A 16,591-nucleotide genomic window follows, 5' to 3' on the forward strand; every position below is an offset into this window, starting at 1 on the left:
GCTTGTATTCAAACGTTATTTCTTGTGTTTTGCGCATGCGCTTCTCAGCCATTTGGGTGTGCTGTAGCAGGGCACATTTGTCTTGTTTTGTGTACGATATTCGTACTTCGATTTAAACGTTGTACAAATTAGTACCGCTGGCTATTAGCCTTAGGCATAGCCTGCCTATCTCTTATAAATTATCCTTTTGATATAATAACTACGGGGGGTTTTACCTACGCGTCTTACGCAGATTGCTAGTTTGGTTTTGTTTCATCGTGATCGCCTTTATTGGATTTTCTTTCTTCCTTGGTGGGTGTGTAAACTTTACAAGGCCGCCAATGCTCTGAAGTCGGTACTATCCACGCAGGTATCATAGCTTCAAATCGTGACCAATCAGGAGCTGTGGGTAGTGACATCAAAGAGAACCGACCGACGCATTGTGTTGGATCCGTTTTATCACGCGGGAGACCTACGCACAGGTACAAACGCGTCTTTGGTAAGCTCTTGAAGAAGGCACGTGAAAGGGACAATAAGACGTACTGGCCACAAGACGACTTCAAGGTGACGATACGATACGGTATAAACTCCAGAAGTGTCAGCATGGAGGTGAACATAAGCGAGTCGTGGCCTGGGCTGATGTACAAGCAAACGCAGCCGGCGATTGCTCTGTTCTCCGTCGGGTACTCGGTGGTCTTCGCGGGGACAGTGATAGGGAACCTCATCGTAGTGGTGGTCATAGGCCGTAACCGCCACTTGTGGGGAGTCACCAACACCTTCATCTTCAACCTGGCGCTCAGCGACCTGCTCATAGCTTTCTTCTGCATTCCCTTCACCTTAGTCAACCATATCTTTATCGGTAAGTCTTTCTCCTGACACCACATACTAAAGATCTCTTCTATATGCCAATATGAGTGTGTAAATAACAATATTTGTAACCGTATGTTAAAAATGTCTTTGAAATTTGCTACTCTGATTTGACAACACAAGAATCAATATAGCAACCCAAGGTTGGTGCCTGCGTCCAACAACTAACATCGCGAGGGAAGTCAAACTTGATTTATTCATTTTTCCTTCTAGTCGCGTGGTAATAACATCACCTTGAAGGAATGAATCGCCCGGCATATAAGAAGAAGGCCTACGTTGATGGTAGAGAATAGCAATGCCTGCCAAAGTGCTCAGGCCAGAGACTGGCCCCTCGCTCCTCTCAATGGTATTGTAGGGCATATATAGCCTGCCACATGGTGAAACTCTAGGATAAGACTAGCTTAGTAGATAGATAGAATATTTAAGGGCATAAGAAAAAGAGTGGTTTCCTCGGCTCAGCATTCTAGCCTAGACACATGAAATCATTATGGCTAATGACAAACCTCGGAGAAAAAACGTATCTGGGATAGAATAAATGATAATAGAATGTAAGACAGACTTCAAATGATTTTGACTTGTCAAAGTATGGTCACGGCTCATGTCTCACATTGTCCAGATAGGTAGTCCGATGACAGGGAAATCCATCCCGTCACCCAGATAGATTGATTGCACATGCAAAAATAAGTAAAGTTGACATGAGATAAGCCAGGCTTTACTTCAGGTCAAACCTATAAGATGCTGATAAAGACGTATGTAAGAAAATCTACCGTGCAAAGTTGCCCAACGTGGATGCATTTTAAGAGGCCGATCTTTCCTGTCCACACAATCCATTACATCCCTGATCGGAGCCATCTAAGACATTTCATTTGTGAAAAAGTATCGTTGTGCACTTTGCGTGCAAAGCAAATATCCAACTGTCATTCAAATTTGTAGTCCCGAGCTTGTGCTTATTACAGTTCCGTATTGTAGAATACATACAGTTCTGTCCTGAACGAGTGCGTTTTTCAACATTATAATGGCCACCATTAAACAGCTGCAAGTGTTGTTAATAAAACACGTCTATACTTCAGCCGTGGGGTATTAAGACGAAGACCAAAAAAAAAACTGAATCTTAAGATTTATTCTTCTGAAAAGCTTGTTTCTGTAAAATACAAGTCAAAACAGGACCCATTTTTAGTCTCCGAGGCAGTCTGAAACGGGGCGAAGCCCCTTCCACGGCAAGCTCCATTTCCCGGCTTAAGAGAACCAACCCCCCCCCCCCCCCCATAAAAAACTGCCCCATTCGGAGCGACGGAGGCTAACCCATTTTCTTATACTGTTTAATTAGTAGAATTGTAAGATATATTCTGTATCCCTTTTTTTTAGTTTATAGTTGGCCATACAAAAGTGACTGTACTTTTTGACGTGTCAATAAAGCTTCCATCATATGAAAACATCATGAAATATGATTTCTAACAAAAGACTGTCAATAATGTTCATAAAAGATAGCTTGACCTGCTTGAAGTTCGTTAATGACCCCTTTTTATGAGTGGATGTTTTGGAGCACAGCGGAATTGACGACATCTTTTCAAATGGTAATTACCCAGTGTCGGCCATAGAAGGTCAGACCTGACCACGCTAATGGAGGCCCCTCTGTCCATGTCAGTAACTGCATTAGTACGGATTGATGAATCGCTGAGGGCCAAGGCCAGACATCATTAGACTCTAGGGCGTCCTTTTAATGCATTTGCCCCATCATCTAGTTTCAGGCCGTCTGTCCTGCTGCTTAAAAGACCCGATGAGTACATGAAAAAATGCGCTTTCCCACCCACAAGAGGAAAGGAGGCCTACGTGTAAAAGTACCTTGGCATTTGGGACCTTACCCTACCACCCCACCACTCCAGACAACATAATTCAGCTTCTGTACTCAATCAACAGGAGCTAATGAACTCATTAGTATCATCTTGATTCTGTCTCATTTCAAGTTTTCTGAAGGTGCCGTCATCTCACTGACATGTTACGTAATAGTTTTTGGTTAAATCTCTATGGGCCTGAGATCTTACTTCCGTACTGACGAAACATAGTGGGTTCTACCTGAAAAGTCTGATCATCTCCAAGACTTATTCAAGTGCCGTTATCTTGCGTTAACTAAAACCACCCCTGAGATCACTGCAAGAATGAAATATATCGAAGAAGTCAAAGTTATTATCAATTATTCAGCTTAAGTGGCAGGCGCTTGGGGCACGTACAATGCCATACAGGGATCCCAGAAGAGACTTAATACTTCTTGGGTATTAAGATGTTCAGTCAGCCAGGCGATGAGTGCGGCGACCATTAATTAAGGTTGATATCATTGGGACTCAATCTAGATATTATCGCTCACTGAAGAATAGATAGATTGATGATTATAGCATTTAGAATGCATGAAATACAAAGGTTTGTATGAAAACTTCATAACAACGCGGCTGTGGTATTCCAATGTTGAAGAATGTGAAGCGATGGGTGAATATGGCAAAGTTCAGGAAAATACCAGTCCATCTCCCTGCATGTTGCAAAATAATCTCCAAATCCCTTTTTTAATGTCTGGTGCGCGAGACATTACTGTGGTAGACGTTTAATTTCCCTGAACACCGGCCCTGAAGCCAGCCGTAGGCGTGTCCAGATTATACGTACGTGATTGTAGGAACAGTCTGTGCTAGATTGACATCTTCCTATTTTTCTCTGAGCGTGCCAAGTTGTATGGGATGTCGGCACACTTTGAAATGTAGAAATTAATACAATTTCCTTGTGGTAGCCAGTAGCATAACCATAACCAATTAAGATTTAGTAATTCTCTTTATTGATTCTTTTTTATCTTAGGCCATGTTGATTTGATTACATGGACGACATCCTCTGGGGATCCAAAAAACTGATGCGAGCGTGCGAATAAAATAAACGTTTGACAAAAAATGCCTTATTATGACATCAAAGTGGTCAGGAAGGTTGAACAAATGACTGGACACACAGAAAATAGTATACTGAACAATAGATTCTTCATTATTGTTCTTTATCCTTGTAATGTTCTATGTTTTCCGATATTCAATTTTGTAATCCACAGCATATATTTGCCTATTTTGAAGCTTTTTTGTACGATTTATAATATGGTTCAAGTCTTTTTTTTTATTTTTGGGAAATTGATGCGCACGTGGATATAAACAAATCAACATAGCCTAATAGTATTTTTGAAACCTTTTGATTGTCCACATCTGCATTCTGCATTTCATTTCCGCACAATCATTATATTCTGAACTTAACATGAGGCTGCTCTCACACATCATCTCTTAGAACGCCCCGTATTGTTTAATGTGGTGAAGGTAGTTCCATAGCTTTGTACAGCCCGTGCGAGAATGGGAGCCCATCTCCTCTAAACCTCCGCTGCATAAGCCGTTCCCTTCCCCGGTGCACAAGGACGGGCTCAGTGCAGCCAAGAGTCGAAGCAGTGACTTTTCGGTCCCGCATCTTAAGAAATGCAATGTCCCATGACCTACCTTTCTTATAATGCTATGCATACAACGTTAGCTGTCTACCTTGTCCGACAGCCGGGCTATGCCAAAGGACACCACATTGTATTGATTACATTGCAAATGCGTTGACCATGATACACATGATTTGTTTTATCAAACACACAGTGGATAACAACCGAAGCCTGAATCTGACTACTGAAGTCAAGTCGTGTAAGACCTGCTCTGTTGATAAATACCTGCTGACTCTAACGAGTAAGTCTAACCTTTAAATTGACATTAAGTAGACTTCCTGCAGTCTGTGGCCATGAAGTCTTCCGCTAGTCCCCCAAGGTTCCTGGTGATCATTACGAGTTCGTCGGTCCATCATCTCCGCAGGTCCCCGCGTTCCCTGTGGTTATCTCACTATGATTTCCGTCATCAAATGCTGATTGGGAAAGGCAGTTAAGGGACAGGAGACACGAGGGGCAACATAATATGTGTAATGTAACGTAATATGTGTTTCCTCCCACATGTCTAAACTACACTACTGGTACATGGTGACGTCTTCAGATTGGTAATCTTCTACAGAAAATGTCTGACACGCTTTTTAAAGAAAGATTGAATGTAAAACGCGTTTCTTAATCTTTTACATCTTACTAGATACCTATCCGGCCGATGTGTCATCAGTAACTCTTAACTTACCTTTTCTAAAGGACTTGTATAAGTGACAATTCTTAAAGCTTACTCCTTGCTGCATGAATGTCAATTCACGCCATGACGAAGGTAGCTGATGAATTACCAAAAGGTCGTCTCAAGCGCCGTCTTCTAGGTTGTGCATTAGGAATCTTATTTTCCTGACTCACCAACCTTATAAGTTCAGTTTAGTTCAATTCATCCTCGTAGTAGGAGGTGCCACCTTGTATAACTGACAGTAAAAAATTTTGAAAGCATCAAGAACAAGCATTTTTCTGGTGCATTAATTCACTAATTATATAATATTGCCTTGAAATAATGTTTCTGTAACCTATGATTTCAATTTCATTTTAGCATAAACGTTCATCTGTGTTGGTAAATGACATTGTGGAAAAGACTAAACTTTACGTAACCAACACCAAGTTAGATTGGGACCCAAAATTTGGGGTAGGTCCCAATCTAACTTGTAAACTACGTAAAGATTAGTATTTTCCACAATTCAATTTCATTTGTCCCTGAATTTGAACCCAGGTAGTCTTTTAGACTGACTGGAAGGGAATCTATAACTTTGATATACATGCATTTATGCATATATTCTTTTGGCCTTATCTTTGCTTACGAGCTCATAAGAAAAAAAAACTTTTAGTTTTGCTTACGAGTTCGTTAGAAAAACCCAATACCTTTTTGTTTTATTTTTGGTGTGTAATTTTATTAGGAAAATGTATGGGTTGACAACCAGCAGCACTTTTACGTGCACTTGATGTACGCTGTAAGTTTGGGAGTCACCGTATAAATACAAATACCCCCCCCCCCCCCTACACACACCTCTTCAATGTGCCGCGAGGAGCTTGCAGGAAATCCTACTGGCTTTACGCCGGAACTAACACTTGTAATCAGACACTATTTAAAACCATATACATGGCTGTACATAACTGTAACTTCAAATTGCACCGGTTTCATTTCACGAATAGAATTCTCATCAAGGTTCACCCGAATATGACCTTCATAGCATTGCCGCGTACATATCAAGCAGCGTTCGTGGTAATCTCAAATGGTGGCATTTGCCGTGTGGACTTCACAGTCACAGGAACATCCCATCCATTCAGCTGTTATTCAATTCCACCATACATTCTCTTGCATAGATGGATCTTCATGATCTCTACGGATGAATCTGGGAGATTTTGATGTGATTCATTGGAAAGAATCAAGAATAAGGCTGACATTCCTTATTCATGTTTTACTTCGTCTACACTTATCAAACGAGCGCCAGCGGATCATCCAACAGTACAACCATTTTTTCATGATAAGCAAAGCTTTAAGCAATGTTTTCTGTTGTCTCTCCCATACAGAAAATGTGTTTGGTGACGCCATGTGCCGTGTGAAAGCCTTGGCGCAGGGTCTGTCCGTCGGAGCGTCTGTGTTCACACTGACATCCATCGCAGCTGACAGGTTGGTTTAATCCGATGAACTTGAGTGTTGAAAGTAAAGCGACTATACATCTCTGCTTCAATTCATTCTAGCCAGAAGAACAAGTAAAGTCATTGTATTGGTGTATCGGTGACAATATGAAGCTGAAATAACCTGTGGATCCAGAGCAAGAGCACGGACCACGGTGGTTCAAAGCCAGTTCGACAGGACTGTTTGGGCCCTTTGGGGTTACATTTGTCCTTCCGGATAGACCACAAACCGCTGCATGTAATACAGTAGAAGCAAATACAGGCATCTGAAGAGTGGGAAGGCCTTGTGTACACGGCTGAAACCTCCGGCCATTCCGAAGCTGCAGTAGCTACAAGAAAATGTATCATGCTTCACATCAGTTATTGACAGCTGCTTTATCTTTTATTTTTAGTATCATGTTGGTTAGTACCACAGGGTCTGGTACAGGGCAACCCTTTTCAGACTCCATGGCATTCTGTCATGTTTCCTTGGTGCCTTCCCATGGCCGCACCCTTTCAGCGCTGAATGGCCGCCTATCCCGATGATGGATTGAGTGTACAGTTTAACTTGCCGATGACACACCGCGGAACTGAACTGCCAATCTCCTGTCAATCATAAAGTGCGCGGTTTGGACCTCCATTAGAACCGTAATCTCCTCAATTATAGATAAAACCTATTGACCCTATGCGATTTTTCTGCGTCGTTCCAAGCGAGGAAGGCAATAACTTGGTCTATCGGGTGACACCCATTCTGCGAAAGGTACCGTGCATCACGGTAATGATACCCTGGCGCCAAACGCCTTGACAATACTACGATGGCAAAGGTCTGGCAGTTGTTATGAATGAGCATTTCATAGCAACGTGTAGAGACTTCTAACCATATACTTCTCTTAGTCGTACTCGTGTACGCACGTACCATCGAGTTCTGAAGACTATCGTTTCACTAATCTACCAGAGGACTAGCTCTCTGCTGTAGTAATTGTACAACGGTGTGGCCCAAGGGCTATAGAAAAGGAGATAGGCACCGCCTGTACGCCGAAATGTGTGAGAACTTTCTTAGCTTTCAACCAATTAATTTTCGTCGTAAATCTATCAATCATTGCAGGTGGAAACTTCCTGTTTATATTCAAGTATGCTGATGTCTATTTCTGGAAACATCGTCTATACGCCAAAGGATTGGTACCGGAAACGCACAGCAGTTTCGAAAACGATTGGCCGGGACTGTTAATGAGATTGAGCACGCGTGAACAGTGTATGGTGCAAGGTACTTGTTGGAGGCAAATTGGATCTGCAAAACTGACATGTATCTTGTGATTTGAATTTTAGCTGGGCTATTTGTTCGGGGAAGTGTTGATTACATAGCATTCCGTCGACTGATCATATCAGCTTAGACCCTATTTACACGCAGGTTTTGAGTCGATTCCGAGTCGACTCGGGGGCGACTCAAGAGCTTACTGTTTACACAATTATAACGGGGCCGCAAGGTGACTTGAAGCGCCCGTGTTGCGATAGCTGTGATTCTGGCTGCTATGTTCCACGCCGACTACGATTACGAAAACGTGTGTAAACCGTGACCATGTCTTCTCATTAACGTCATGTTTTATAATGTTCCAAGAAGCTTTAGAAGAAAAGTAAAATTAAGATCGTTAAAACATATGGATATGCTTCATAATGATTATCGATTCCTCCTTTATCCGAACAATTTACTTTCAATCCGTTTCATATAACGTTGAAAGAAAGTGATATTGATTATGTTCAGGTCAATGAAAAGCTATTCTTTCACTGTTTATGACTGAGAAGACATTCGCTATTACAGGGTCACTGTACCAGCGAAATTCCCCTAGCTCTTTTAGACCATCGGAACACATTAAAGACCACAGCTTAAAGTCTCGGCCTAAGTTAAAGGACCGTAAACTTTCTGATAGCGTACTGTTGAGGAGCACAGCTGGGATCGAACACACTCTGGTTCCAAAGGAAGGGTCTAAACTACTAATTAAGTACCAATATCGTCAGCAGAACAAACTAATACCATCTAGCAAACTCAAGTAGATATGAAATACTCGTAGTGCAAGTATCTCATAGTATCTAAGAATTTTGCATTGACGAAACTTCAAAATTACACTGTGTCAATTCTAGCCTGGAGCCCAGCCTTGTTGTGATTTGGTCGCTCCCCGAAGGTATGCTTCCGCCAACACGTACCTTCGGGGAGCGACTTAAGCACAACAAGGCTGGACTCCAGGCTATTTCATTTCACTTAACGGTGAAATGAGTAAAACCTGGGAATATCAAGAAGCCATGAATTTTTTTACGTATCTTTATTTAGAGAAACATTTTGTGTATTTCTCCAGGTACGTTGTCATCGTTCATCCCCACCGTGAGCGATTAACGAACAATCAGGCCCTGTGGGTCATCTTTGGTGTGTGGATCGCATCGGCAGCCATCATGACTCCCCAAGCAGTGGTGTCGCACGAAAAAGAATTCCTCTTCGAGAACCAGACCTTCGACATCTGCGGCGAGTTCTGGCCATCTGAAGGCTCCCGACAGGGCTATACGGCCGCGCTGTTTGTCCTGTGCTACGTCGCACCGCTGGTGGCGATCAGCTTACTCTACTCCAAGATCGCAGCCAAAGTCTGGTTCAAGCCACGGCCGGGGGAAGCTGATGGCGGCAACAGGAATCCAGTCCCGGTCGGCGTCTCGGCCTGCAGGATGCGAGTCATCCGCATGACCATCACACTCGTGGTGGTGTTCGCCACGACCTGGATGCCCCTCTACATCTCCACGTTGCTAGAAGACTTCGGAAACTTGAGCCCTCAGCAGCAGGCTAACCTCCATCACTACGTCTACCCGACTGCTCACCTGATCGCTTACGCTAACAGCTTCATCAACCCGCTGGTGTACGGACTTTTCACCACGAACTTCAGGCAGCATTTCAAGCAGACCTTTCGAACGGGTTCGAGCTCACGGCCGATGTCACTGGCAATGACCAAACTTCGTCGGGGCAATGCACATGGCGATGTACAGAATGGCACGGCAAACTCGACCCCTATGACAAGCCTGAAGGTGAATGTCATCAATGGCAATGGCAACAGGATTAAAGGTGTCGTCACCACCGTAGTGAGAAATTCCAACATTGTTCAAGAGACGACACTCTAAAGTGTATGTTTTTCCTTACAAATAATCTACATTCACAGTTCTGGCCTAGCCTTCATAGCAGGCTCTTTGGACCTCTTTTCGCCATTTTGAGCTCATAAAAAATATAATAAATAACGCTACAGTCTTGCTGGCCGTTTCTTTTTTGTACTGCATCGCTTGCGCTACCGTTATGGGCCTTCCAGCGGACTTGGAATTGCCTCATACGGACTTGTGAATTATTCCTAACATAGATCACCAGGCGTAGGGGTGTTAATAGAGCCAATGAAATGATATTTTTAAATCTCCTTTCTCTTTGAGACGCCGAATTAATGTAGTGTTTTATTTGCAAAATCATGACCGAAGGCTGATTGCGCTGTACAGTCTCAAAGACTAAGAGTAGAAGATGTGATACATAACACTACCAATAGTCAATTATAGGCACAATATGGCACATTATGGTACAATATAGGCAGGCAGACTCTACGGGCCGGCAGCACAAGCAACCCAGTACAAAAAGAAACGGCCATCAGACTTGTATTATGAGCCCCAAAAGACGACAAAAGGCCCAGAGAGCCTACTATGGAGGCTAGTTCTAACCATCAATTCAGATAAATACCATCATGAACTAAACATATGGAATACTCCAAATAAAGATCATGAACAATGTGTCTTGTCTGAATTGCCCCCCCCCCCTCAATTCCCTAAATTTGGACCAAAGCATTCAAAGCCCTTCAAAAATGATACTTTGTAACTACATTAATGTACTTCAAATGTAGAGGACATAAAAGCTATTTGTATTAGTTAAAATACAAAATTTAATGTATTGTCTAAACTTTGTGCACTGCGTACGTAGCAGCTCATATTTATGACAAATTATACAATATACTCGCGGCCCAGGCCCAGAAAAAATAACATAAAACTTGTGTTACTTGCATCACTTCCACAAGATTGGTAATAAAGGATGCTCCTGTTATAAGCAATCACAAATTTTATCGTTAGACGTAACCCCAAAAAAAAAACACGAAAATCCATTTTTTTTTAAATTTGGGTGAGTCATAATCTTTGAAGAATCAAGATATAAATTTTAGATGTCTGATTTTTGATTTAGTACTTACCCGTTGCACTGTCTTTAAGAAACATGTTTATCATCATGGTGATATGTATATAGTAGGAAAAAGCGGAAAGTCTATTTGTGAAGATATAACGTTAAACTACTTTGCGTGCTGCATTGTCAAGTGGTATCTAAATTTGTATGGGAACTAACATTACCCGTGGCCAGGATCGAAAATGGGGCAATTTCGGTCGCAATCCTCTCAGCAGTGATAGCCATATTTCAAATCATAATCACACAAGAACCATGGACAATTATTTTTGCGATACGACATCATTGGATTTGTCAGGCATGTGGAACAGGACAGACCATTCAGCCTACAAAAGCTTTTAGCTTAAGACATAGATTACATATGATGCGATTTAATGGCAACAAGTTTTCCTATAGCCTCCTTGATTGGAAGTAGCTCCATGAGTACGGACTTGGACAGTAGCCAAACTACAAAGGTTATGATTCCCTCTTTGTCTGGTAACTACTTTCCCACCTACTTTAAGCTGTATAATGGGGGCCAAGTGTAACAGAGGACACAATAGGAGAGTAAAGGTCAAAGAGGTCCTTGATTTTTGAAGTGATATATTGATGTTGACAGTCAAATGGTTAATATTTCTGATACATTAGCATTTCTTTTCAATTAATAACCTTCAATGTAGGTAAGGGTTAAGGCCTCCATTGGCTGTTTGCCCAGCACGTCTGTGAGCAAGGAGCAGACTGTGTCAATGCTGTGCTATGATTGTGATGATATATTTTTTAGTTAAATTCAATGCCTTCTTCTTCAGCCAAACTCATTTCAATACTTTTCCGAAGAGTGGTTAATATGATTATCTTTACTTCTTTAACGCCCAGATATCTAATCTTGCACTGCACATTTACTACATACTATAAAATATCATCTTGACGAACAGTGCTAATCACAGGAGAAAAGACAACTTTATTTAATCCAGAATTTCCCTCTACAAGTGTTTGTATGTGTGTTTGTGTGTGCAATGTTGGTGTGCATGAACAGAATAACATAACACTTAATACACGGATATCTACATGTAGCAGTATACATGATTCCCTTGTTGGACATTTGCCTGAAGAAAACTCTAGGGAATATTTCAGATCAAGCTTGTCAGCAGTTGAATGTGGATAAAGGCAAAATATTCACATTTGAATCCTAGACAGTTTGGAGAGAACGTCCGGTAGTTGCTGATTCAAACTTTTGACAAAGAAGTAACCAATCTCATGGCCCTATTCCAGATCTACAGTAACTTTGGAATGATTCTTAATAAATTTTAGATGCAAGGCTATTAAGATAAAACAGTGCAATGGTCTTTTGATAAAACATATTTCTACAATTTAGATTCATTTCTAGTAAACAAAAGTTTTTTTTGAGTTGTATAGATCATGTTACATTTTATGCAGAGTAATGATTTTAATGATGTAGTTTCAATCAATGCCATTTGTTATTGTTAACGTTTGATGATGTATATTACATTTTATTATCATCTAGATTATAATGTATATTACATTTCATTACTAATGAGTTTCTGACAGGGGGCATGATAGCTTCTGCAACCCCTGCATGTTTTCTTTTCATTCTGTGTTATCATTTGTTTGTAATTGTGGAATATGTGCTGATAAATAAACCCAATCAAATCTAATCTGTGCATACACATGTTACATGTAGCTGGGGTGCTTACACCAGATATCTACCAAACACAATGTTGTTTTGTGTGGTGGATTACATAGCACCTAACCCAGCAGGTAAATGTTAATAGAGCTTGGTACTAATTCACAAAAGGGCAATCCAACTGGGAGAGCTCAGAGTCGTGTTGATGTTAATATGCCTAATATGCAGTATGTATAATGACATGGATTCAGTCACTCTAAGTGCTTTTCTTGTTTGATTGGATCAATGTACATGTGTAAGGCAGAAGTGCCACGGATGTAGAAGTGTCTCAAACTAAGTGAAAAATCACAACCTAAAATATCGAGCTTGCAACAGCAATATTATTCCACATGGTAAACTAAGTCTAACTAAAGTCATTTGCCTCCTTCACAATTGGATACATTTCATACAACACATTTCTCTAATATTTGCAGCAAATAGTCATAGCTGGAAATATCTAAATAACACTGTAAGTTATTTACTCACTTTCTTCCTGTTTGCTGTTATCATCTAATACAATGTACATTAAACACAAAAGCAGACAAACTTGCATAGAATTAAGCTACAGAATGTTACTGTCACTGCTCAATCACATAAAAATTATATTTCATAATTCATGTCATTCTACTGAAACTAAAACTAAGGCATTGATATTGACACTTAAAGACAATTATAGTTATTTCTAATCATACATATTTATCTTTATATACTTAATACATTGTATTTGAGTGTTATGCTATCTAATCTGATGTTTATACATTTAATACACTATCAGTTGTGTCGTTGTTGGTATTGTTAATTGCAATCATGGAATAATGTACAATTTTGTGTGCAATCATGTAAAATTTAGTTTTTTCCTAAACTGTAGTGCCTGTAGTTTTGACGCCCAGGCTTTTGACAGGCAATCTATTGATTGTATATTGTTGATTCTGTTGTGTAACGTGGTAAGTTCATTGTTACACATATTAATTATAGTTTTTCTTGTTGCTAGCAGTTGTGCCATGATGATAGTTTAAATCAACAGACTGGTGTTTCACTTAAAAATGATTACCTTACTGATTAACAAATGAGACTCAATGTGCCAAATTGAAAAAAACAACAACTGTCAATCAAATGCTCTTAACTACTTCATTACTGGACGGCAAAAACACACAATTAATATTGACATACATGTACTACAGTCAAACCTGTCTATAGTGGTCACTCAAGGGACTGGCCTAAACTGGCCACTATAGAGGGATGGCCACCTGCATAGAGGAAATGCTGATTAATTGACCACGAGCAATAAGTTACATCAATTTTATGATTTCAATATCCAATAACCTTAATTCACATATTCTCTGCATAGTAAATTAAACTCTGCCAATGGCCCTCATGACCTTGATTGTGCCACCATTTTTAATTTGTTGTTTTCGTGCTTGCAGCCATCAAAACTCAATGCAAACTGGCCAATACTAGTATCTCTGTGAACCTTCACCAAAAAGATTGTCCCAATTGACTTAAAATTTGAGTGACCATGCCAAAATCAAATCTACCTAGAATGATTGAAATCGCAATTACAGCTCTTGTATATTTGCAGACAAAGACTTGCACCCTTACTTAACAGTTGACGTACAGTTATTGTTCAAGGTATGCCATACCTCCCGTCGCACCACAAAAAGTGATTGATCACCTGAGTGTTCAGAAACTCAAAAACTTTGCAAACCATGGTTTTGTTGGGCTAGGCCATTTCGTTTTGAAATTAGGATTTTAAACCCAGTGCAGGTTGATGATATGGCGTTGTAGAGCCAGACGTGTGCCTGGACTCGTGGCCGTCCGTTCGCCTTTGCTGTTTAGTGTTTCTGTATCTACAGGACCAGAAATTGTGTGACCACGACCAATTTGGAGAGGTGGCCCCTATAGGCTTAGATCTATGGGAAAAATTCAAGGGACTGACAAAAAGTGGCCACTATGGCCAGGTGGCCGCTCTGAAAAGATGGCTGCTACTACAGGTTTGACTGTAACAAGCGTTATACAAAAATGAACATTTTTATGTCAAAAACTTATCTAGGAGAATGATATCACAAAAACATTAGATTTATCTATCAATGAAATGAAATTGCAGGATGTCACCAGGTCCAGTTATAGGCATAGATATAGTAATCTAATTTCTTGTGTACTATTTTTCAGTAACAGTTGTTTGTGGTATAATAGAGTGCCTATTTCTAGTTAATAAAATATCTGTCAATGATATGATTTTTGCGTCCAATTCTTTGTGCATTCATTGCTTCATCAATTTCTGACAAAGAAATGTTGTTATTGAATGCTCACACAAACTTTTTATCCTATTGTATCCTGTCCTATGCCCTGATCCTATCCTGTATGACTTTGCTGTTCGTGCAAAGTGAACAAGGTGAAAAGCCAGGGGATTGAAGACTATAGTAAAAGGAAATACACACAGTAATTAATCTCTGCAATGTAAATGCTGACTTCCAGCAGAATTAGTATATCTAATCTCTATTGCAATTACTGCCAGTCTAAGCCTCGGCTCCTTCCAAGGAGAAAATGTAGGCATGCAGTCAACTTGAGTGTGTGTAATGTTGATCCAATCCGTGATGCATTACGTGACGCAATATATTTCCTTGGTATCAACAGGACATCGTGAAAATTAGGCTGGGAGGAAACTTTGAATCTGATAGCACTAACTCCTAAAACAGAGTGCACCAAGACAAGAACTCTCATGCTGATTCTTATTTCATTGTCGTTCATGTTAAATCTGAGACCCTGAACAAATAAAAAATGATGGGGCCTGAAGAGTGAATGGATGAATGACCAGAAAGAAAGCCACATTGTAACTATCATCTTTTGGCTTTCACATCATGTTCCAAGCCCCATATATAAGAGACGCTACCCCATCATCATTGCCAGTAAACCATGGACCATAACAGCAGTACTAGCACAGTGTACAATCATGCATGCGCCTTGACAGATGATGAATGATCCGTCATCACTCATCCAACTATTGACATTCCCCTCATATGCTATCACTGCTGCCCATCCTGTGGAGACGGTACCGTGGAGTATCAAACACTTCTTCGTCTTTACTGCTCATCTTGCTGAGCCGCCCCCTCTTAGACATGTCTTCTCCTCGCAGGAACCTCTCCAGCTTATCGATGCAGGCGTCTTGGTAATCATGGATCCACCTGGGAGGGAAGGGAAGACAGTTATTGAATTCTTAGATGAAATATGATGACATGGTGCAAGAAGATGATCTGTTGGGCCACAGGCAGGTTTTAATAAATCACATGTACCTCAGACGTATGACTGACATGTACATGGTTGTGAAAGTGGCAACCTACCAAAGGGCACGTACATATTGTATACTGTTTTGGAGCTTGTAATTGCTGGTTGAATGTACATGTAGTAGTTTTTGTTCCTGCTAACACACGATGGCAAGAACCACTAAGTATTCATTGCTTCTAACTACCTGAGGGTTAGTAAAAAAGTAATGATTTTATAACAGGGCTTATTTTTCAATCAAATGAGTTGAAATTCGACACAAAGTTTAAGGTTATGTCACTGCTGCTCTTTTTTCTGATTGGCTGAAGAAGGGACTAGCCAGGTAGACAGGCCTGGTGCACAGCCCAGCCTTTTCTGTAATCCCTTTCTGTTGCATGGGAGGAAGAACACACCGGCAAAAACAATATTTTTCTCCCTCACCTCACCTCACCTCACCGGTCCCATAGGGAAAACATAATTAATCGAGCTGAAATCCTCTAAAACTGCCCAGGACATGCAGTGAATATATGAGATGCCCAAGAAACTGCTGAATACAAATACACCTTGAGCTGTTATATATCACCACTGCTGGAATGGAATACCTTGTAATAGAAGCCTGACCTTCAGACATAAAGGCTAATAAGCCCCATAAAATGTTGCTGCCTACAGAACTGATGATTGCCAAACACTTTCCGTCCAAAATATAAAAAACAGGCACACCATCCTTTACTGAACCCTTATAATCTAGAAGATGTGAGACTCTGCTCATCAGTTTACTTTTAATGTGATCATGGCTGCATGTACTGTAAATGCAAAAATGTTCGCAGTGGATTAATGTTCATGGTTTTTGCGGTGACCACTTTACCGCGAACTTAAAACCACCGCGAACATTTTTCTATTATGGTATTAGACTGCAGACTATGGTGTTACCACAAACTTAAATCCACCGCGAAAAGTCCACTTTCCCGCTACCGCGAATACAAATGCATTTACAGTATTTACT

General features: G+C 40.7%; 2 protein-coding genes across 2 annotated transcripts in view; one reads left to right on the forward strand and one right to left on the reverse strand.

Annotated features, from left to right (window-relative positions):
- The first annotated feature begins 484 nt into the window (after positions 1 to 484).
- On the forward strand, positions 485 to 13,434 carry LOC118425819 (neuropeptide FF receptor 1-like). The gene is made up of 3 exons (XM_035834916.1): positions 485 to 838; positions 6,350 to 6,449; positions 8,785 to 13,434. Exons 1-3 carry the CDS (start codon positions 583 to 585, stop codon positions 9,587 to 9,589), a joined length of 1,161 nt encoding a protein of 386 aa, XP_035690809.1. The 5' UTR covers positions 485 to 582; the 3' UTR covers positions 9,590 to 13,434.
- The window catches only part of LOC118425817 (NAD(+) hydrolase sarm1-like), a gene marked incomplete at its 5' end in the record, with an annotated part of 61,183 nt that continues 57,243 nt past the window's right edge, over positions 12,652 to 16,591 (reverse strand). The window contains 1 exon segment of the mRNA XM_035834915.1: positions 12,652 to 15,512. Coding sequence (XP_035690808.1) covers positions 15,344 to 15,512 — 169 coding nt within the window.

This window comes from Branchiostoma floridae, chromosome 11, assembly GCF_000003815.2.
Source record: "Branchiostoma floridae strain S238N-H82 chromosome 11, Bfl_VNyyK, whole genome shotgun sequence".
Classification (NCBI taxonomy): Eukaryota; Metazoa; Chordata; class Leptocardii; order Amphioxiformes; family Branchiostomatidae; genus Branchiostoma; species Branchiostoma floridae.